The sequence below is a fragment of the Crocodylus porosus genome, unplaced genomic scaffold, assembly GCF_001723895.1.
Source record: "Crocodylus porosus isolate Cpor-Errol unplaced genomic scaffold, CroPor_comp1, whole genome shotgun sequence".
Lineage (NCBI taxonomy): Eukaryota > Metazoa > Chordata > Crocodylia > Crocodylidae > Crocodylus > Crocodylus porosus.
In genome coordinates this window covers 66,344,672-66,368,515 of record NW_017728950.1, presented here as the reverse complement: position 1 = coordinate 66,368,515, position 23,844 = coordinate 66,344,672, and the positions used below count along the sequence as shown (strand labels likewise).

Genomic DNA, 23,844 nt, shown 5'->3' with positions numbered 1-23,844 from the left:
GTATATACGTGTGTATGTATATGTATGTATATTATGTGTGTGCATATGTGTATGTGTATATCTATATATGCATAGGGGTGTGTGTGTAGATATAGATATAGATATAGATATAGATATAGATATAGATAGATGTGAGCGTGTGTATATGCGTGTATATATTATTTCATTTTAATCTCGAATAAATGTGATTTTGGGTTACTTTTTTAACCCGAAAATTGGGGAGTTTGTTTTTTTAAACCGAGAAAACCAGGGTGATCACCCCCCGAGCGGGGTGGCTAGGGTGGGGAGCAGCCGCCCTGCAGAAGGACCGCGAGCAACACCCGCCCGGCCTGGCTCCGGGGGACACGCGTAGGTCTGGGGGGTTATTTGGGGCTGTGTTTCGTTTAATGTTCCCGTCGCAGCAGCGGCAGGAGCCGGGGTGCCGGGCCAGGCGGTGGATCATTAACCACCCGCTCTCCCGCCGCGGTCCAAGGATCGCGGGTTTATGGAGCCGGGCGGAGATGGGGATGCCGGCGCGGCGGGACCTCCTCTTCCCGGCCCGGGGCTCCGCGCGCCGCGGCGGCAGGGGCCGGCGAGACCGCGGCTCCGAGGAGCGCAGAGACCTGCGGAGCCGCCCAGACCCGCAGCCCGGCGCAGCCGACATGAAAGTCCGGCTGAAGGTAAAGGGCCGGGTTGTGGCCGTGAGGCACCGCGCAGTCAGCCCCCTCCCCAGGCTGCAAGCCTGGACAACACCCCCCACCCTCAGCTGCCCGCAGAGGGGTCGCTCCGTCGTGCTTTGGAGAGAGCAGGCTGCTCTGTGGTGAATGAGAAGGTCTTTTACCTCATGTGGATGCTGTGTGAAAGGAGTCGAGGGCTGGGCATTTGCCCCCCTTGCCCTGCCTGGGCTGCAGCACCTGGGGTTGCGCAGGTGCCCACAGCAAGCACATGTGAAAGGTATTTAGGCAGACGGGTGGGTGCTGGGCTCTGAAATGCTGGGAGTTATTTGCAACAGACACATTGCTCTCTTATTTTCCTGTCGTCAAAAATCAAACGGAAAGTAAGCTGGTATGATCTGAGGGGTGCCTCGAGTCTAAAAAGGTTGAGAGCCTCCGAGGTAAGCAGGTGCCCGTGCTCATCCGAATGAAGACTGACATTTGGCATGGTCACAGATCCAAGTTGCTTACACCTCACTTCAGGCTTTTCCTCTCCTTTACGCGTTTTCCAAGTCATGACAGATCTTTGCTCTGTCCCTGACATTCCTGATGCAAGACCCAACACGGATCGCTTGATACAGCAAAAAATTAATAAAAATAGTACGTATTCAGTGAAAACACACCAGTTAAACACTCTGCTGAAAATGTAATCCAGTGACCTGTGGTGCCTTGAGATCCATTCAAGGGAGCCTTGAGATGCCACATAATGTTAGCACAAATACGATTTATAAGGCCAAGGGACTGAGCACAGGAATCCAGCCTGCTAAAAGCATTTTGACCTGTTGCAATCTTTCTGACTTCTCTGCAACAGAACCCACCCCTGCTCTATTTTCTGTAATCAACAAAACAAGGGAAAACTTCAGAGCTGGTATTTTCTGAAGGTGACTAAAGTCCAAAAAAGGGCTGTGAACCATTGCTCTAGGCATTATTCAGACAAGACTCAATTTGATTTACTTGGAAATATCCTCTGAGTAAGGAGTGAATGACCAAGCTTCCTTGAGCTGTTGACCTGAAAGGTATAGAGCACTATTAGATAAGAGGGGAGGGTTTTTTGTGCTCGTTAGGTATATTGCATATAGTGTTTAATGAGTAACATTTGTAACAGATGATGAAATTAGCTTGAAAATGGGGGGAAAAAAAAGATCTCTGGAGATAATGTGTATGTCTATACTAAAAGAAACAATCATGCTCTCCAATACTTAATGCTGGTTGCTTATTACATGTGGGTTTTTTGGTGTTAATGATCATAGACATTTGTGCAGATGTGGATGTTTGCCCCAGGGGCCCCATTTTTTTTAATGACTTATTTAACATTTCTACTGTGGAAGCAGCAAAAGCTCTTAAGGCCACTTGTTTTAGTAGCACCCCAGAGCAATCTTGTCAGCTCCATGCTTTCAACACTGAGTCAAATCATCCAACAGTTCAACATATTTCTTAAGTGAATATCTATAGGTATAGTGTGTAGCTATATACCTTCCTCAGGTGTTTGAGTTATTAGGATGCAATTCTTCTGTGCAATTATGCCGATGGAAACAACTTTTTGAAAATGAAGATGTATGATTCACCTGGTACTGGGGTCTGGAGTTCGAAGAAAAGATAAAATGATGAACTTCAGATACAATTTTCAAAACCGGCTAGTCGACTTAAGAACCTAAGGGTCCCTGAAAGCCAATCAGAATCAGGCATGTATGTGCCTAACCAAAACTTAAATGCTTTGATATTGAGACTTCTAAATTATTTAGCTGCTTTAAAAACTGTTACCACCTGAAATATTTTAACTAATGGAAATTGGGAAAAAACAACTAAATCAGGGCAAAATACAATCTAGACATTTTAAATTCAATTTAAACCTGGTTTGCGTTGCTTTGGCTTAATTCAACTGCCTATACATTGAATTAAGGATGCCTACACTGTGCTTTGCGCTGGTTTAGTGAAATACAAGTTTCAAAAACGTATTTTTTAGCTTTTCAACTTTGTTACCGAAAATTCTGTTTGCTCCTGAGGCAAACAACGTTCTTTGAGTAAATGGGGTGTCTTTTATTAGACCAAAAAAACAGTTGGAAAAAGTTTTTTTCCAAGCTTTTGGACACAAACACTCTTCTTCAGGCACAGGTAGAGTTTGTTGGTGTTTGTGTGCTGTCCTGGGTGGAATAGAAGACAATATACAAAATTCAGGTCTGTGAAAATGTAAATGCATAACAATGAGGGTCAGAGGGGATGGGAGACCATAGGTGTGATGCAGGTAGGTGGGGGAGAGAGTGGGATTGTTGACCTGGTGGTTGAATGTAGCTGGTAAAGTGTAGAGAGAACCTGGGGTTATTCAATGGCAGGCAGGTTATAATGTGCTATAAATCCAATGTCTGTATTTAGTCCATAACTTTTTGTGTCCAGTAGATTTACGAAGTGAAGTTCACAGACTTGTCTATGAAAGGTGTTTTGTAAATTGCTTTCGATGAGTAGAACTGGGCAATTTGCTTGGTTTGTTTGTTTGTTTGCTCCTGATGCACCAAGAGGTGCCGAAAGTGGACTGTAGGTGGAATGCAGACAGTTCTGAAAACTTCTGCTCAGCTGCTGCCACGCCTTAGAGATGCCTCAACTTTGTAGCTGCCTCAGTTTTAGGCATTCAGGACACAGCTGCACAAGATATTTACTGTGCCTTATTAACTCTGCAGTAAACTTCTCAGTGTCTACATGTATGCACCTATTCAAGCGTGCAGAACTAATACATTCTGCAGCAGGGTGAGTACTACCCTATTTTTTTCATGTGCAGCAGCACATATGTAGACACTGACCCAGCTGGCTGGGGCATGAGAGTGCTTCAGTGACAGGGGTTGACTGCCAGCTAGCTCTGCACTGAAGCACCCTCATGCCCCAGCCAAACCCTTTGCAGCACACTGAGCCCAGTCAGAGCAGCTCCAGGCTGTCAGGCTGACCCCATGGGGCCTCTACCAGCTGGGGCTGGTCTGACCCAGCTCAACCTGCTGTGGTTTGGGCACATGTCAGCACATGTGCCCAGCAGCAACAAGCCATCAAGCATTAATAAGCATGTGTAGATGCACCCTCAGGTGCCTAAATTACTGCTTCCGGGCATGCCTAGGCACCTCAGTCTTGTTGGAACTGAGCAGCGTGGTGCCTCGTTTATGGCTCTGTCTTATCTTCCCTCAGGGTCTTGGTCTGGTAGGCATGCTCTGTTGTATACCAACTGGATCAGGCTGCACAAGACGTGCAGAGGCAGCTACTGCTTTCTTTAAAATGCAGCCTGAGAAGAAGTTAGTGATGTTTCCACTCCCTCTTTACGGAATAGTTCAGTGGATAGAACAGTCAACTGAACCAGGGTCAAATACCTTCTCTGTCTGAGGTGATACAACCCTACAATCCCTGGAAAATACCCTAGCTGCCCATCTACATCCTTTTCCAACAACTGTTTAATATATAATGTATAAACACTGGAATACAGGAACCAGAGCCAAAGACTCTCCCTCCCTCCCATCACTACATTGGTGGAACAACTTCATCAGGAAGGATTTAGTGTCCCTATCCCAGAGTAGCCAGTGGGTAGGTCATTGTCCAAGGGCATGGAGGAGGAGGAGGGATCTGAAACTGGGATCCCACCAGCAGTATCTCCTTCTGTCTTATTTTGAATGAAAAGATTAACTCTTCAATAAATGCTAGGAGCTGGCTCAAGGTAACAGAGATTCTGGGCTAGGAATGTGGACAGTGCTGAGTTTGAAGTCTAAGCCCATAGAGAGACTAGACTTTGTACACATCTTTGTCCTCATTTTCTTATTCTCTAGCTCTAGTTGAGCCCTCATTTACCATGCTGGTTATAGGCAGCCTTGTCTTTTTCTAAGACCAGTTGCTTAAAATATAGGCAGTGTACAGCTGAGCTTTAATAAATTGAAAAGTAACATTTTAAAATAAGGAAGTTCTGGTTTTATTGCCTTTCACTCTTTCCAATTCAATTGTGTTAGTACACACACAACTGATGTTTCTTGTACTCTAAGTATTAGCTTTGAAAGCATGTTGGCAAACAGAGATTCCAGCTGCACTCTCTCTTCTGTGTCCTCACTAATAAGAAATGTTCTGATGGTCAAATTAAATCCACTGTGACACCTGCATAACTCAGTTGTCTTCCATGACTTCATGCAGTCCAGGTGTCGTTGACATAATACAACTGTTTGATTGACTGCACAGAATGCATATAGTCCAGCTGTGTCATTTGGGCAGGGACAGCAGGAATAAAGCCCATAAAAATATTGATATTAATTGTTGCTGAAAGGTCCCAGTCCAGATAGGAGCTCCATAGTACTAGGCAGTTTTTCAAATGTATAGGACGGAGGTGTTGTTACACATTGCTCACAGAGCTGTTTCTTTTTTCTAGAGGGACTGGGAGTTTAGGGGTTGGTGTGAGGTGGGGGGAGGGACTGCTGCAGAATTTGGGGTTACAGGGCCCTGTTAAGAATGGCCTTTGATGGCAGTGGGGAAGCATGAGTGGTGCCAAAACAGAGTCACTTGCCCTGCCATTGCTTTGCTACCACTGTTAACCTATGCTGTTTTCCCTGCTGCCAGTTTTGGATCTGGCTTGCAAGACCCGCCCCCCCCCATAGTTTACGTCTGGCCCAGAGTATGGGATGAGTTTGACACCTAAGTATAGCAAAAACTGGTCCTTGTCTTGAACTGCTTATAAACCTAGGTATGTTCTGCATGCAGTTTTGTACTAGTGCATATTATATTGACACAGCTACATTCAAACTATATCAGAAAGTGTAGGAAGGTTGTGTGTAGATAAACTTTGAAGACATTTTTTTCAAAAGCTCTTGAAGAATCTAAGACTTATTCAAAGTCGATAGGAGCTAGGTCCCTAAGTACCTCAATCACTTTGGAAAACAGAACCTATCTGCTTCTCAATATTCTGCAATAAGGCCCCGATCCTGCAATGTGTTATGAGCAAGTAGACTGGTACACCCATACAGAACCACAAAGGACATGGTCTTAGCCTGTGGACAGACATTTATTTTTACCAGAAGAAATTTCTTCTTGTAGAAAAATAGTGCAGGGACCCACTCGTTGCTCCAGCCCTGTGGCTAGAGAGCTTACCTGTGAAGCTTTCCAGACAGGGGGCATTAAAGTGCTGTTCCCTGGACCACCGGTACCCTTAAGGGAGGCCATTAATTGACAGCCTGCCCTCATCTCTGCCTGGAAAAGGGGACATGCTGTCAAGTGGTATTTGGTGGCTGCTGAAGAGCAGCTGCTGTAGACAGTCCCTGGAGGGTTCCTGCCCACATCCCATCAGTGAGCTGATTGGAAGGAGGATGGCATTTTCTCATGGTGGGAACATTCTTGGTTCTCCCCCCTTCCCCTCCATAGAATACCCTGGTTGTACTGCTCCAGGCTGATCCAGAAGGGTTCAGGGGGAGGGGACTGCAGCAAGGTGCTGGGAGCCTTGCCAAGGGGGCACAGCAGCCTGCTTTACCCCATCTGCTTGTCATCATGGCAAAATGCCTCAGCCTCACTTGAACTCCAGTGTGAGAAGCAAGCATGAAACAGCTGGTGGTTACTCTTCCCCTGCCCTCCCAGTTTATGGGATGGGGGTAAGGGAACCCCAGAGTGACACCAGTATTAGGAAGGCATGGGAGCCTTTTTTTCCCCCAGCTTCACTGCTCCTGCTTCTCAAGAGGAATTGATTTAGGGGAAAGTGTTTAGGCTTTCAGTCTCCCAGGAGATGCTCTTGAGGGCAATTTAACCCTGGTTGTTCCCAGGTTATTTTTCTCCTTGAACAGCATTTTTGCTTTAATAGAAAAAGCCTAAACATCTGCACACTTTGGGTTTCAACCAGGAGAACAGCAATTGTCCTGGTAGAAACTGAGCATCTATATGTGGCCTTGGTAGAAGGCAAAACTCTGAAAGTAAGTACAGGCATACCTTGGAGATATTGCGGGTTCGGTTCCAGACCACCGCAATAAAGCGAATATCGCAATGAAGCGAGTCACACGAATGTTTTGGTTTCCCAGTGCATATAAAAGTTATGTTTACACTATTGTAGTCTATTAAGTGTGCAATAGCATTATGTCTAAATAACCAATGTACATACCTTAATTAAAAAATACATTATTGCTAAAAAATGCTAACCATCATCTGAGCCTTCAACAAGTTGTAATCTTTTTGCTGGTGGAGGGTCTTGCCTTGATGTTGATGGCTGCTGACTGATCAGGGTGGTGGTTGCTGAAGTTTGAAATATTGCGAGAATTACCAAAATGTGACACAGAGACACGAAGTGAGCAAATGCTATTGGAAAAATGGCGCTGATAGACTTGCTCGAGGCAGGGTTGCCACAAATCTTCAATTTGTAAAAAACGCAATATCTGCGAAGCGCAATAAAGCGAAGCGCAATAAAAAGAGGTATGCCTGTATAAGAAATCAATTATTTGGGGGGTTTCTGGTTTATGTTGATAGTTTTTCCTTGCTTTCTAAGTTGTCTTGTTCTTCTATTTTGTTCTCTTATTGTAAGCCACACCAAGCCTTTGTTGGGAAGGATGGGATATAAATTGAATGAATAAAACAAAATGGAGAGGATATACAGGGGGAATAAGAGAATCCATAGAGTCATAGAAGTTAAGGGCTGGAAGGGACCTCGAAGATCATAGAGTCCAAATTGGTAAAAAGATGAGTAGGCTACCCATGTGCGTCACTTGATGGTTCCTAATCACAGACATTTTATACTATTGTAAAGTAACAGAAATCTTCAGATACTCATAACTTCCTGTGTCTTTTGATATTTGTACCCAACCAATGTAACCCTGTCCCCTGCTTATTTGTATCATTTGATGTATATGTTTGATTTCTCCTGTCTGTATCTTATCTCTAGCCACCTGTTTACTATGCATTAATACCATTTTTTTATTTAAAAAAGTGTAAACAATTCTCATTACTTCTTTCTATCCTCCCCTCCTCCCTGTCAGTAAGCCTCTTGCATTGCATTTACCATATGGATGCAGACGGAACACTTCTGTGCAGGGGAACAGACATGGGTCCTTGTCAGATAGAAGAAGGAAGAGAGTATTTTGTTAAAGCCAGTAAGATGCAGTATGACTGAAGGCAGAAGGAACAAATCTGTTGAGAAAGAAGCTGTATCCATTTTCTATAATCACTAAAACAGAATAGTATTTTGTTTACAATGGGAAGGGTGCTATGGACTTGACTAGGAAAAAAGCAAGTGAAAAGTGCAGAATTTGCTGACTGTGGGGGTAGGGGACAGAAAAAAACTAGCGAGTAAAGAATAAAAGTACATCCACATATTCAGTTCACATAAAACTTTAAGTAAATAGTAATCAATTGATAGTCACATTTTAACACAGTCCAATAAAAATTAAACTATCTTATGTAACGCAGCAAGTACTTTGCAAAATTGCTCTATAAGGATAATGTTGATGTATCTGGTGAAGCCCTGTTCAAATAGGAGCAGTAGATAGATGACTCATATTTCATCATTCAGAGCCAGGTAGGTAAGAAGTGAAGTGATTGGGTCAGTAAAGTTTCAAAAAGAGTTCATTGATTTGGAAGGTCTTTGCACTAACTCCTAACCAAGGGAAGTTCAGTTGGAGCAGCGAGAGTAGCCCCATAACAGTTAATCTGAGCAGGGTTTTATGCTTAGAAGAAGCTGCACTTTACCCAGAGTAATTTACGCTGAAAGCATCAATTTCATGGGAACTTGATAAATTTTGACTAACTGGGGGGAAAAAAAACATAAAAACTACCAGATCAACTCAAAACTGAAGTGACAGTTAACCCTTAAAATTAACTTATTCTAAGTTGTGGGTTATTTCTAATCCACAACAGTAACGTAAATGAGTGCTGAAGAGCCAATTCCTACTTTTGTTTCTTACATAAGGAGCTTTTTTGGCTTGGAGGTACTTGTGAATGTGACAGGCAGGCATTAATCTTCAATGAGAACAGATGAACTGAAAACTGCAAATGCTACCTTCAAAGCACCTGTTTAAAAGTGCTTCTCACTATATTCATTTTCAATCTTAGACTGAAATATATTTGGAAAGATAGATTTACAAACAGAAATTCTTGATCCACTGCTAGTGCTTACCAGCTTGCTGACAGCATGGGTGGTGGTTTTAAGAGTGTCTTAAGTAGCTAATAATTAGGACACTTTTTTCTATCAGTAGAAATGATAAATTCGATAGCTATCTAGATATGCATGGTTGCCAATATTAAATAATAATTCATATTTAATACTTCCCATTAAATTAGTTTTATTGTGGGCTGAAAAATGTTATGTAGTGTCTTGTGTTATGTCATGTCATGCATAATACTGCTTTTTAGGTACCACATTTAATGATCACAGAATTTTTAATTGGCCTGATGGGCCTGAGCTATGAAGAAGAGCCAGATCAGAACTTCCTCAAAACTCTGCTGTGTTTGGATTCTGATTTTAATTTGGCCTGTTACGAACCTAAGAATGATGTCAGTGGCGACATGTAGAGAGTGCACAGGGGCACACGTGCACACCCTGAGAGTGCCAGTGCACCCTGTGACTGGCCACGCTCACCACTTAGGCAATGGGCAGGGAGGGCAGGCGGGAGTGCCGGTGCTTCCCCTGCAAGCACCAGCTGATCACTGCAGCTGCTCCCAGCAGCAGCCACAGCCACAGCCACTCCCGTGTGGTGATCGGCCACAGCAAAATTGGCTGCAGGGCCCCCTCCCCCTGCTGGTCGGCAGGATCGGCCACAGGGAGACCCTCCCTCAGTTGGTGGGACTAGTTGCAAAGGGGGGGAGGGGCATGTGCCCCCTCTGACTAAGGCGGCACCGGTTTCCCATGAATGATGTTGTCTCTTATTCCAGCTACTTTGTGTATTTTCAGCAATATAATGTGACCAGAAAGCCAGCTTAATCAGCTCCTTGAAGATTCATTCCATGTTGAGGAATCCTGAGATAGTCAGCATAGTATCTCTAGCAGTAATTTGTTCAGGGCTCTGTTGAAGTGACATGACTGAAGAAAACAATTTATGGCCAGGTAGCTAGATAAAGGTGAAACCCTGCACCTGGGATATATTTTAAAGGGACTAATAGCTAGTCTTTAGCACTGTAAGCCTTCACTTTCCCCAGGTCTGCGTCAAAAGCAGCTCAACTGGACTTGAGAATTTAGCCCTTATTACCCAGCTACAAAGTACAGACACATATATAAACCCTAGAGTTTGAGGTGTTTGGGCTCATCTTTCATGAACTATGATTTAACTTTCAAATTCATTGTGCAGTGACTGATAGCAAGGAGGCTAATTAACCTTTCAACATCATTGAACTGAAAGCAACAGGGGGATTTTTTCCTTTAGCTGTTTAGGTCTATTTCTTAAAGCTTAAATACGTGCATTTGGTTATATAACAGTAAGTCATCAGAAACGGGTTTAAATTTGTAACAGAACAGAAATTCTGTGCACATAAATCAGTTTCAAAATGGCTGAAACTGGTTTAAGATAAACCTGGTAGAATGTAGTATCAGATTTAGGTCAAACCAGTTTATGAAACTTCTGTCCCAGACTGCTTTCTAGTTTAAATTAAATCAGAGTTCCCCAGTATGCTTTCTAGCCCTGGGCTGCACTGGGCTGTTTGATCCAGCAGAGAGGGTTTGGGGAGTGGGGTAGTGGAGAGGAAGGTAGGGACTGCATTCCCCAGGCAAACCCCAGCTGGGGTCTGGGGCTAGGGAGGGGGGTTAAACCCCACTTCCCCTGAGTACAGATTTGCCTTGCCCTGCTAAACTTACTGAAAGTTACTGCTGGCTGTGACTGGACCACAAATAACAGAGGCACCTGGAAGTGATAAGCAGGGATCCTGGTTTTTTCTGATTAAAAAAATCCCCACTTTTCAGGGTAAAAAAAAAGAACTCATAACCCACATTTTCCCATGATTAAAATGAAACTTCACTAATGTATGTGTATGTGTGTGTGTGTGTGTATGTATGTGTGTGTGTGTGTGTGTATATATATATATAGTGGTGTTTCACTTTGAACATGGAAAAACTTGGAATTTTTTTAAACCTGAAAATTGGGGATTTTTTTTCATTGGCGAAAACCAGGGTCCCTGCTAATAAGCAACCCCGCAGAGTCCTGCTTCTGTGATTCTGAACCACACCCAGAGACCTCAGGGTCAGCAAGAAGAAGTGAATACACAGCCCAAGCTGGCTAGGTGCTAGACAGCCATGCTGTAGCACCCCCTGGCTTCTGGCCTTAGCCACTGCAGGCACCTGGCTGCATTTTCTGAATCAGAAGTGAGCATGTCCAGTTGTTTTCTCAATTTAATCTGTACAGCTTAGACTAACCTGCAAAGCATAAATTGATTCAGCCTTGGGCTTTTTGACTATTTGTACAATGGGAGCCTCTGGGACTTTTTAAAGTCCCCAAAGCACATAACAATGCCTGCCTTCCCTTCTGTGCTCAAAGGCATGCCCTGTCCCCTCTCCTGTTTCTCCCTCTCCCCGGCCTTCCACTGCTGCTGAAATCCATGTTTTCCTTCTATCCCAAGGGTAGGAAAGACTCAAAGCTGATTCTGCCTGCTCTAGCTGGGCTGCAGGGGGCTGGGTTCAGCTGGAAACAGGGGAATGGCAATGGCCAGTGGTTCCCTCTCCCATGCCTGTTCCTTAGGGACCAGGCAGGGAGGCAGCCTACCACTCCACCCATCACTGCTGCTGTTGCTGCTGGGAGCAAGGGGAAGGGAAGGGCATGCCTTTGAGCACAGAAGGGAAGGGTGGGATTCTTACATGCTTTGGGCTCTTGTGGTGTGCTTCAGTCTGAAAAAGGTGTAGAGCCATGCCACTGCACCCCCTCTGGATCTGCCCCTGATTTTGAATCAAGCTTGGGAAATGTTTTCCAAATGTCTATATAAGGCTTTGATCCAACCAGGCATACGTAATTCACCCTAAGCTTATGTATAGTCTTGCAGACTTCCTTTTTACCATTGATGCATTTTAAAATAAGAGCTTGGTCTCAAGTAACCTGTCTTTAGTTTTCAACTACTAGAAACCCAATGGAGACCACCAAAGGCAGAGAAAATCAGCCCTGTGCTTTCAGTGCAGTGGAAGAATTTGAACAAGTTCAAATTAAGGGCTCCCCATAATTCATCTTCCATGACCCTGCATTTACGTTTCTGTAACTCATCTTTTATTAATTTCAGGTACCTAAAGAGGGTTGGGAGAATATTATTGATTCTACATATAGCTAAATAAATCACTGCACCATCTCTAAGATTTTTTCGCAGTGACTTGAAAAGAGGCTCCATTGTTTTACCTTTGGCAGGAACAGTTTTAGAACAAAATGAACAAGCATTAAGAAAAAAGTAATTGAATGAGATGCCAGGTCTATAGAGCATTTATGGTATTACTGAGAGCCTGATTTGGATGGTAGACCTTTTATTAAGTGTGAGGATGGCTGGAAAGAAAATTATACCCAGCTTGACTCTCAGGATGTTTGCAGGGCTAACATTTAGAAAGATAAAGTTTTACTTGTAAACATCTGCTATAGACTGCTGTGATATAGGACTTCTAAGTTGTAAAGAAAAGTGGCTACATTTCCAGGACATGATATGTCCCTTTCAGGTATTTGCTGTACATCTAGTTCATTTTTAAAAGACTTTAAAATAGTTTCTTCTACTTTGACTGTAGAGAATGTAATCCTTGATAGGCTAGACACAAGAGGAAATGCCTCTACCACAGTGCATACCTCCATGAGGTCCAGGTACCAGCTACCCTGCAATGATTTCACCCTGTTAAACACAGCATTTTCCTAATTTCTGGCCTTGCAAACACAGCCTGGCTTCTTAAAAAATAAAAAAAAGTCTGAAATCTTTCACAGCTGATACCACCAGTAATAACATTGCTGTAGAGTCAACATATGGACTGAAAAGATCCTGGTTTAGAGATCCATAGTGAATCCACTGGGCTTGATACTGCTTAGAGAATACCTGATCTCTTCTCATTGCTTTGAAGGAAGCAGTTTCTCAGGCAGTGACTTCTTATGTGACACATGCCCATACTACCAGGTATGCTACTCCTGTTCTGTCTTACAGACTAAACAGCAGTTGTGAGTCATCCTAAGATGGGAGATTTCTAACGGCTAATACAGAAATCCTGTGATTCAGTATTGATGCTAGGTCCCAGCACAGTAACATAATTAAGAGTGGGTAACTTGGGTACAAGCCCCAGGCACTCAGTAAGGAAGGAGAGTGCTGGAATAGAGGCAGGGGTCTCCTGGCTGTGCAGCAGGCAGGCAGAAGGTTAACTCTGGCCCTACAGCCACTGCTGAATTAAGTTTTTTACTCCCTTGCTCCATATCAAAATAAATGGCAGCTGCCTTATTAATCTCATAGATAGTGCTGGCACCTCCTCCTGCAGTAGTGTCTCTGTTATGGTGGCCCTGGATACAGATGCTGCCAGGTACACCTCTGCCCCAGTATTGTGGTAAGCACCATGATTTCAGCTCTTGAGGAAGCTGTGTTTTGGGTAAGGTGTAAAACACAAGTCAGCACCATTAGTAACCAGTAAAGACAATGACACTTTTAGCATGGAACCTACTGCTCAGTTCTTGCTAGATTTCAATTGACTTGTATTCTGCCTAAATTTTTGTGCTTATTTTTGGATGGTCAGTGTTCACAGTGTAATCTTGTTTTCCTCTATTTGGTCCTCAACCAATGAATAATGCTGATTGTCTGGTGGTGTTAAACATTTGTTAAACTCTCTCCCTGGCCATGACTTTAAGTATTGACCATAGCTTTGTGAACTTTAGAGAGAACATTGCAACAGAAGTATATACACTAAAGAGAATTTCTAAATTGCAAGGAACAGAAAGGAGTGAAAGCAAATACTGGAATACCTTATTTTCAATTTTAATTTCAAATCCTGTAGTACTTACACAGCTGCAAAATACATAACCTTTTCTTTAATTGAATCTTTTTACTGGTTGCTGGCTGTAGGTTCTGATACTGAAGTATTAGCTTAAGAAACGGACCTCCGTAAAAAGTTATAACCCAGATCGTCATTTGAGTTAATATAGGGAGAAGGTAGGGTAGGGAGGTATCTTTGAAACTAACTCTGAGAGGCATGCCTTATTTCTGTCTGACTTCAGACTAACATGGCTTATCATCACCTCCTGGTTAAAACTAATATAATAAGAATCTCTTCCTAAGTTTACATAAAGATGTATAAATATTTTGATTCTCCATTTGTGCAGGAGCTAACAGGCTTAGCTTCACTGAGAGGTACAGTTATAGATTTATGTTTTATTTTTTGTAGATTTGATTGTTATATTCATCTATGATTTTTTTTCCAAGTCCAAATATTAAATATAAATAGATCTCTTTCTATGCTTTTTGCTATGTTAAACAGTCTTTTGTTCTGTTGTCCTAATGTGAAGAAAATATTTCAAACATGCAGATTTTTGGCACTTTATTTTAGCTAAACTTCTTCCTGAATTAAGAATGATATGCAAACCAATTTTATTAGTATACATAGACATTATAGAGAACAAGGAAGTGAGATGATTACACCATATAGTCTACAGTCTGTTGGAGCACCTTTCAGTTTCCTTCGTGGAACAAGGTCTCAATCTCCTCCCCGCTCCCAGATTAAACTTCAGGGACCTGCAAGAGCTGCTCTTCATGCTGCCTGGCTGCTATTTGCATGTGTGCACAGGTGCATGCACATGGCACCCCCTGCCTGATCGCCTTCCTTCTGCTCCCCCCAGAGCTCTGTCAGCCTGCAAAGGGAAACCTGCTGTTTCTCATTTTTTTTCTCCTTGGAAGGAGAATATCTGCATTTGTCTCCTCAAAAAAAAATCTGTGTTTTTCTCCTTAAAACAAGAAAACCTGGGTGTTACCGCATTTTTCTGTGGTGCACAGAAAAAGTTGGATCCCTGCTGATAAGGAAACAAATAACTGATCTGGCATTTGTTACTACTGAGCTGTACACAAGGAGCTACTTGGGTAACCTATCATATTAATTTTAATGAAAGAGTTCAGCAAAATGAATTCACCCTCAGGGAAGTGAGTCAAATTAAGGAATATGTTGCTTTCTCCTGCTTTTGGTAAACTAAGAATTTGATTCACAAGAAACAGCAGTGAATTTTTAAGCTGAAAATCCCTGGATGTTGTAATAATAATATCAGTTCAATTCAACAATGGGTAATTGCTCAAGAAATTAGAATGAAGTAGCCTGGGAGGTATGAGGCAGTATTCATTTCTAATGGGAATGTTTCCAAATGGTTTTGTGAAATGTAGGTACAAAACCTGCTATTGTTTAATGGATTTCATGCAACCTCTTATCAACATCTTCTCTGAATTGCATTTCTGTATCCTCTTGCAATATTTGTATTCAGTGAATTTTTTCCTGAGATGATTTTTTTTTGTGTGTCACTTAGCCCCTATCACACCCTGAAGATCATCCTCTTTGCTTTCCTTTCATTCTGTGATACAGCTAGACTCAAATTAACAGTTCCCAGAAGAACATGCACATGTTAATACCAGAAATTTACTTTCTTACAAACTCTTTAATCTTTCTTGACAAGGGCACACATCAATTTCCATTAAAATCAAAGAAAAGATTTGTTTCAGTGGGAGCTGACATTCCATACACCAGTCAAATTTTTAGCCAGATGCATTGAAAATGATAATATTTAAGGATATATAACAGAATTTTTAAAAAGTAGGATTAGGCATCATAATTCTACTAAACAAATCAGACAGGAGTTTTCTGGATTATAAAACAGTCTTTACTTAATAGAATACTCCTGACTGCATTCTGTGAATTGAATTGCTGGTATTCTTATTTGCTGTGTTATCTACTATTTTATAGAGCATGAAAAGCACAATAGATTCTTTAAAAATGAGTCTAACGAGGGGCCCTATGCATAATAGAGGGCAAGGGTGTATAGCCAACAACCTGTGGCAGTAACCATGACCCACCATAATTTCTTTCTTTCTTTCTTAAGCCAGTTCATTGAATGAACAAAGATTTGAAGGCAAAACAGTGAATCCTGTGTCCTCGTTTTGTGGCAATTTGTTATTCTGCACACACAGATGTATGTAAATGTGATGAGGGCTTACAGCTGATCAGAGTAGATCCCCCTAGTGGGAACTGTTCATTGGAAAGTACACCTTGCACACGGCTCTCATTAAAGTCCAAACTGTTTGTCCCTGCTCTAGCCAGATACTGTATAAGAGACTGCAAGGACCAAAAGCTTGTGTTCCTTGATAGCTGGGAATGCTAGTCCTGGACCAGGTTGCACATTATGCTGGTGAATAAAAAGATCTCTGCCCCAAAGAGTGTACACACAAATGCATGTATACACACACATTCCACCCCTCCCCAAATCCCAACCCCTAAAAAAACACCAAATCACAAATGGGTCATCAAAAAACTGAAGCACCCCAAACTGGAAGACACTTTTAAAAAATGTTTGCGTGTTGCAGGGGATAAAGGTTGAAAACCTCCTGATGATGCTTCATGAAATGTCTACACATCACAGTGAATATTCAGATTGCTCAGACCATGTCATTGCACACTAAACTTACTGACCTTGGTTGTGGTGCTTTCAAGCATAATGGGTTGCTTCATAAATTAGAAATAATGTAGCCTCTTCAAGTGGGTTAATTATCACTGTCTGGTGACAGAACCAATTAACTCCTGCATGGTGCTGCAAAGAAGTAGCTACATTACTTTCAGTTGAGGAGGTAGCCCACTCAACGCAGGGCTGCATGCTTGAGGGCACTGTCATCCGGGAGCAATAAGTCTACTGGGTAGACAAAGCTTAAGTTTTTTTTGCCATCTCCTAAGAGGTTTATCTGGGGGCCATTAAAGTCAGTGATTTTAGTAGGCATTTGATCAGCTCAGTTAGGCAATGTTTTCTTTCAATCACTTACCTTCAGCATTTCTGTATCCTAGGAGTGCTTAACCCCTGGCCCACAGTCCAAATCCAGCCAATGTAGCTGTGGCATCTGACCCACTGGGCTCCCTGTGGATCAGAAAATTTGGCAGCAGCAGGGGAGTGGTAGCAATTAATACAGCCACCCACTGCTGCTGCTGCTGCTAAATTCCTAAGCCCACGTCCCCTTCCCTACATGTGGCCAGATTGGGGCCGGCTCCCTTCTCCCTTCAGGGCTGGGCCATGCCCCCTCCCCCTGCATGGCCATGTTGGGGTTGGGCCATGCTTCCTTCTCCCTGCTGTGCCAGATTAGGCTGAGCGACATCCCCTCCCTCTGCACACCTGAATGGGAGCTGGCCATTTCCCTTTTCCCACTGCATGACCAGATTGGCCCCACCTGCTAGATCCAACCCATAGACAAGGCACTGCCCATCCACCCCACACAGCAAAAAGTTTGAGCACCACTACTCTATCCCATTTCAGTAAAGTTTTATTAACCAGGTCAACTACAGTTCTTAATATCTAGTAAAAATATCTAGTAAAAATAAACTCATAAAAAATATAGCTATAATTCTAAGCCTGGTCTTTTTCAGTTATTACACATTTAATGAGATCAATGGACACTAGACATTAAACATGCACCTTTGGGGTGGAGGATATGTTCAAACTTTCATATCTTTTCTCACTCCCAATTCTGAGTCATCCTAATCACTTCATTTACTTTAAATTTGGAGCCTCCTCTGGTGTTTGAGGATGGTAGCTAGAATTGTTTAGTTTCAAGGTCTGGGTTTCTGCTTATGTTAATTGGCATTTAGTTGTATCTAACGTAAGAGTGGAAATCATTTTGAGATTCTTGTCCAGCACTACAGAAATGATATGATAATGAGGTACAGGAGTGTAATTATATTTGATTTTTCTTTTCAGTCCCCGAAGTCTTGGATTGAAAGCATCTTCAGTAAAAGAGAATGTGCAAAAATCATTACTAGTTCTAAAGATCCACACAGGTATAGTTGTGGGTTTAGTTTTCTTTTTATTACATTTAAAGAAAAGCCAGAGCTGATATGTAGATGTTGTAAAGTAGTTGGGATATAGTTTTATTTTATACTTTTGCAGTGCCACCATTATGTGGGCGCCAAATGTTCACTGTCACCATTCAGTTAAGAATGTCTTCTAATATTAGGTATGAAGGATGGATCAGATACTATACTCTACTTGTTTTTCTGTATAGGAATGGATTCAGCAATTCTTGTTCATGTGATGTTGCTGGAAGTATCACCTTATGATGATTACTAAACACCCCCTGACTAGATGATAGTGTCATTCATTAGTTGTTTCAAAAATATGTGCTGCTAACATATTTTTATGCTAGGTATGGACATTCAAAAAGTCCAAGGTGGAATCTAAATTGCTCAGTTTTCTGTAAGCAGTATAATTTAGATTGGTAGCAAATAGAACACATATTCATCCTTTGGGGAGATGGGGGAGGGCAAATCTTAGACCCAGTTCTGCCATTTTTAAACCAGTGTGTGTACCAAACTGTTCTGTTATGGATATAGACCAGTTTCTGATCACTTATACCAGTAAAAGTGTAATGTCCCTGTCTATACCTGGCCTTAAAGTATAACAATATTGTTTGATGAGTGCCAAAACCTGAAACATATACCTGAAACCTGATCTTTCTTGGTTTCCAGGTATATTGGTTTTAGTCCACTAGCAGAAAGTATGGCCCAGATCAAGAGACACTACAAGAAAAAAAAAAATGATGTCTCTTACAAATGGATAACTGATGCATAGAAATTCTATGTAAATAATAAGGTAGAATCTGTTGCCAGTAAAAGGTACTATCATTCATAGTACCCCTGACAACCAGCTCTGTGCCAGTTGAATCATAATACTCTTTTACAGAATACTGGAAAGAGCTTGAAGGGGGAAAAATTCAACCTGTATTTGACAAATGGAGGAAAACAAAAATTTTTCTTCTCAAAAGCTTTCTGAATGACCAGCATAGTAGTATTGCAGGAGTAAAGCACATGGGTTCAGTTCTTGAGGTATTAAACTGTATGGGGCCAGATCATTCTGAACACATTGTTTGTGACTAATACATGAAGATAATGACTTCAGCTATGAAATTCAGATTAGGCACATTATATAATAGAAAGTAATCCAAATAAAGCACTCAACTTCACTGGTAGATTTTCAAAGATGATGAATGCAGAAATCTGTGAGTTTCAGTGCTATTGCTTGAAATTTGTTCACCTACATTTTGTAACTTGTATTATTTACCAAATGTATTCTTTTATACATTAATTAATTTCTTATTGTTGTGTCCTTGCAGATGTCCTGCTGGATGTCAGGTGTGCCAGAACTTAATCAGGTAAGACTCTATTTATTAAAGTGAGACTGTGCTTTCTAAAATGAGCCAAAGTAAGAATAGGAGCTCCTAATCTAGCAGGAAATCAAACAAAACACGTTAACCTCTGAAAATGTCAAAATAGCATTTCTGAGGTCTTTTGGGGGAAATAATTATAGATCCTGCTAAAATATATTTCATACTAAGGCTAAATTCACACATGCAAGGAACTATTTTAAAAGTATTTCTCTGGCTGGTTATGTGGATATCAGATAGGAATATAGTGAACACCTTATTAGGCAGCTAATTCCAGCCATCTCATGGGAGATGCAGGATGTGAAGGCAGTAGGAACTGGGTGAGAGGGGAAGTGGTTGGACTAGCATCCTTTGGAGGGAAATATAAAGACCACTGCTTACACTTCCGCACCTCATCCTCCCCTACCCAGAAGCTTGGATCTATGCCTCCTACCAGTAGTCACAGGTAATTCAGGACTCCTGCTTTGTGGGACCCCAAAGTTGAGACATAAAGGATGTGAGGTCCCTGTAAAAGTGTTTTAACTGTTTTCTATCACTTTGGGGAAGAGAAACAACCTGGACTTCATGCAGTTTCGTGTTTTTAACAGAGGGATGGATTTTTTTAGGGAGCTGATTTTTTTTTTTTTTAATGTATATTTATGGAACTTTTGATCAAGCCTTTGAAAATTATGTTAATGTCTCTGCATAGATTCATAGAGTGTAAGGCCAGAAGGGACCTTAGACGATTTCATGGATTTCATAGACATTAGGGGCTGGAACAGACCTCATGAGATCGAGTCCAGCCCTGCTGCCAGCTAGGAAGTCTGCAGGGATCAGATGATCCCAGCAAGATAAGCATCCAAATGCCTTCTGAATGAGTCACCTCTAGGGGGAGCCAACGGGTCCAGCCTCCTGTACCAGGCAGGAAAGACAACTGGGGTGAGGTGACCCCAGCAAGGTGACTGTCTGGTCTCCTCTTGAAGATCTTTAGGGTAGGTGATTGCACCACCTCATGGACCATATTCCATGGTCTGGACACCCTAACTGTAAAGAAGTTTTTCCTAATGTTGAGTCTGAAATGGTTTTCCAGGAGTTTGTGGCCATTACTCCTGGTTTTCCCCAAAGGTGCTTTGGTGAACACTTGCTCACCGAACCCTTGATGTACCCCGCTAATATAGTGGTAACCTTTTACCAAGTCCTCTCTCAGCCTTCTCTTTTTAAGGCTGAAGAGTCTGAGGTTGCTCCACCCAACTTTATAGCTTGTCTAGATCTGCCTGTGTCTGTAGCCTATCTTCAAGCATGACCACACATCCCTATAACTTGGTGTTGTCTGCAAACTTCAGCAGTACACTCTTCATCCCCACATCCAAGTCATTGATAACGATGTTGAAAAGTACTGGACCAAGCACTGACCCTTGTGGGATGTCACTGGCCACTTCTCTCCAGGATGACACAGATCCATTCATTAGAACTCTTTAAGTCCTACTCCAGCCAGTTTCCTACCCACCTGACTGTCTTGGAGTTCATCCCACAATACTTCAGTTTTCTCGTGAGAACATCATGGGATACCAGATCAAAGGCTTTTTAGAAGTCAAAATATAGAATGTAAACCTCCTCTTTCTTGTCCAGTTGGTGTGTTACTTGGTCATAAAAGGAGATGAGGTTGGTGAGACAAGACCTGCCCACGATGAAACCATGCTGGCTGTCATTCAGAATCCTACCTTCTGCAAGCTTATTGCAAATAAATTCCTTGATGAATTTTTCCAGGATTTTCCCTGGAATAGAAGTTAAACTAACTGGTAGGGCTGTGCAGAGCATGTAATATTCGATGGCACCATCACTAGCACCCCTGTCCCACTCCAAGGCATCCCTCACAATCAGATGTAAATTGTGTGCCACACAGCGAATACCAGCAAAGTTGGCATCACGGACTGCCTTGACCATATTGTCCCCATTGTCGGTGACCATGAAGCCGCGGGTGAGCTCAGCCTGCCCCTGCACCATGCAGTTCATGGCTGCCCTATCTCTGCTGCTGTGTGGGACTCATCCATCACCTTGGCATGAAGGAGAGCCCACCGATGGCCTGACTGGCCATACCAGTGCCCTGAGGGAGAGGTATGCATGATCTCCACCCTGGCTGCTCCAGATGTCGGAGGTGAAATGTACGGTCACCTGTGGGCCTGCCTTGTGCAGCTCCTCCCTCAAGTGCTCCCTGCATGCTTTGTATAGGGAGGGCACCACCGTCCTGCTGAAGGTGGTGCATGTGGGCACCTGGTAGGATGGAGCCAGCAGTGCCAGGAGCCGCCTGAACCCTGGCTTCTCAACAAAGATGAAGGGCTGGCCATCCAGAGCAAGCTTCTCCCCAATGGTCTGGGTAACCTTGCTTGCATATGCAACTGGTCCCTTTTGCCCCCAATGTTCCAGGGTGCCTTGCTTCTGCTGTGGGGGGAGGGGGGCTGTGGAGCGAGTGGGGGCCGTTCCTGTGGCAAAGGGGTGGTACCTGCAGAGATGACTCAGCATCCCCGAGGTGGTCATGCACTTTGTTCCCTTGCCGCAGCTGATTTTGGCTCAGCAGTGCACGCAGATAGCAAACGCGGGATCATCTGCCAGCTCATAATGATCCCAGACCATGCTAGTACTAGGCTTTTCCCTATGGCATGTGGGTGCATCTGTGGATGCTGCTGAACTCTCCCACTCTTCAGCAGTCAGAGGCACAGCAAGAGAAAGAGTGGATTCAGCTGAGCTGCTTGCCTTCACCTGTACAGAGGCACCTTCTGGGAAAGACCTCATGGCTTGAAAGGAAAAAACCTAAGGGGGGTCGAGCACAAACTTGACTGATTTCCCCCTCCTTCCCTTGCCAGGGCACTAAGATCCAGATCCAGTGCCAGCTCTTCTTCTGGCGCGGGAAGGCTCAGCATAGGCAGTGACACAGGGGTGGAGTGCGTTGCTGTGCTAGTTGCAGTTATGGTGGGAGAGGTTGTGGCTGCTGTGTCTGGACATGAGAGAGTCTCAGGCACGGGCAGTGCCTCTAGTGGCGCTGCTGCTCCCCTCTCTTTACTGCTTGTAGCAGCCTCATCCCTTGTAGCGGGAGGAAAGAGGCTGCATCTGAGTTCGGTGGGGGGAGAGACTGCAGCTCTCCCACTTGCAATCCCTCCTGCTCCCCTTTGTGTGGGCTGGCCAGCGTGGCCACCTGCCTTTCCACCCCGCTTTATAATGTGTTCCTTTGTAGGTAAACTGGAATCTCTCAGTGTGCTGTGTGCTGCGGATTAGATTTTTGGATGTTATGTAAATGTGTTTGTGTGTATAGATAATATATTGAATGAATGAATGATGTATAAAAAAATATATATCAACTAAATTCCTATATATAGAATAGATCCTAGGCTACTACTAACCCTATCCAATACAAGTGTAAACTAATATGAAAAGTAGTTATAAAATAAAAGCACCAAGTTCTCAGAAATCCCTGTTGCTAGCATTGCAAGCAGGGAATCTGTTGAAGATCAGGGCTTCCAGCTGTCGTGGTCTGACGCAGAGGTGCTGGAGAACACCAGCAGCTCAGAAACTGACTCCAAGGCAGAAAGCAGGGGAGCTGAAAAACTGCTGCCTTTTATGTATTTTCTCTGGCCCTCCCCGAGAGCACTGGGATTGGAAGGAACCTCAGAGAATGCTGACAGGTCACTGGCCAGCCATACATGTCAGTCATGAAAGCACTCCTTCCCCCTCTCCCCCTCCCTCCCCTTACTCTTCTTTTCTTTCCCCCCCACAGGGAATCCAGTATAGGCAATATACTGTTAATATTCAGCTTCCAGTATTCGATTCGACAGCTATTCGACCAGCTGCTATTCGACTTGACTTTCACTTTTCAAGGTCGAATATGTCAAATATTTGTTGAATCGAATATTAAGTCGAAGCTTTGCACAGCCCTACTAACTGGCCTATAGTTACTCAGGTCCTCCCTCCTCCCTTTCTTGTAGGTGAGCACAACGTTGGCCCTCTTCCAGTCCTCATAGACCTCTTCAGAGTGCCATGAGTTGTGGAAGAGTTTCGCCAGGGGTTTCGCAATGACTTTGGCCAGCTCCTTCAGAACTCTTGGACAGACAGTGAAAAAACTGTTGTATACTACCAACTGTTATTACTGTTGCATCCTCTTGGTTATTTAGCCTTAGTCTTAAAGTCAATTCCACATTTTCTTTTTGTTTTATACTTTTGAATAGAAGAATCTGATTTGTCAAAAAGCATAAACAATTTTTAAAGTTCCACCAATACGAAGGGACTCCCTCGAGGCAGGTTTTTGGCTCAGCAGACTTAAAATGGGCTGAAAATTTTCTTGAGATCTATCACAAGGTGTTATCTATTCATTTTGTGTCCAGGGTATATGTAACCTGTATAAAACCAAGCCAAGAGATCCGGTAGATTCTTTGTGTAGAAGGAAGGGGCTCTTGGGATTTTGAGGATGTCGTGGAGGCAGGAGTTTGTAGAGAACTTTTCATTGTTCTCTGCTAACTTTGTAGCTATCCCAGATAACTTGCTAGTTGGAGTCACTGCTCTTGCAAAAATCATCAATTCCTTATGGGCCCTAATCAGTCCCAAAGGAACCTTGTAGAGTTTCCTGGTCTGCTTGGTTCTCTCTTGAAATGTTCTCTGTGAAAAAGGGATGATTTAGACCCATGGGGCTGAAATGCCTTTTCAGCATACAGAAGAGTCTTACAATGAAAATGGTATTCGCAAAAAGAACTGGGGTTCACAGATTGATGTGGCCATATCTAGACAAATACTAATGTGTAATAGATTGTTTAACCTGTATACTTCCAGTGCTCTCATTATTGGTAGAATATACTTCATTTAGATGTAGACTGTAACTATCATGCAGTCA

General features: G+C 43.0%; 1 protein-coding gene across 6 annotated transcripts in view; it reads left to right on the top strand.

Moving 5' to 3' along the window:
- The window catches only part of TRPM6 (transient receptor potential cation channel subfamily M member 6), a 115,833-nt gene that overhangs the window by 11,038 nt on the left and 80,951 nt on the right, over nt 1–23,844 (top strand). For 2 of the 6 annotated variants that reach the window (XM_019555268.1, XM_019555264.1), the window contains exons 1-3: nt 549–659; nt 17,528–17,607; nt 18,939–18,977. In XM_019555268.1, coding sequence (XP_019410813.1) covers nt 642–659; nt 17,528–17,607; nt 18,939–18,977 — 137 coding nt within the window. In that variant the 5' untranslated portion in view covers nt 549–641. Of the gene's footprint in view, nt 1–519; nt 660–17,527; nt 17,608–18,938; nt 18,978–23,844 lie in introns of those variants that run through there. The other 4 variants (XM_019555270.1, XM_019555269.1, XM_019555266.1 and 1 more) reach the window with 4 other exon arrangements.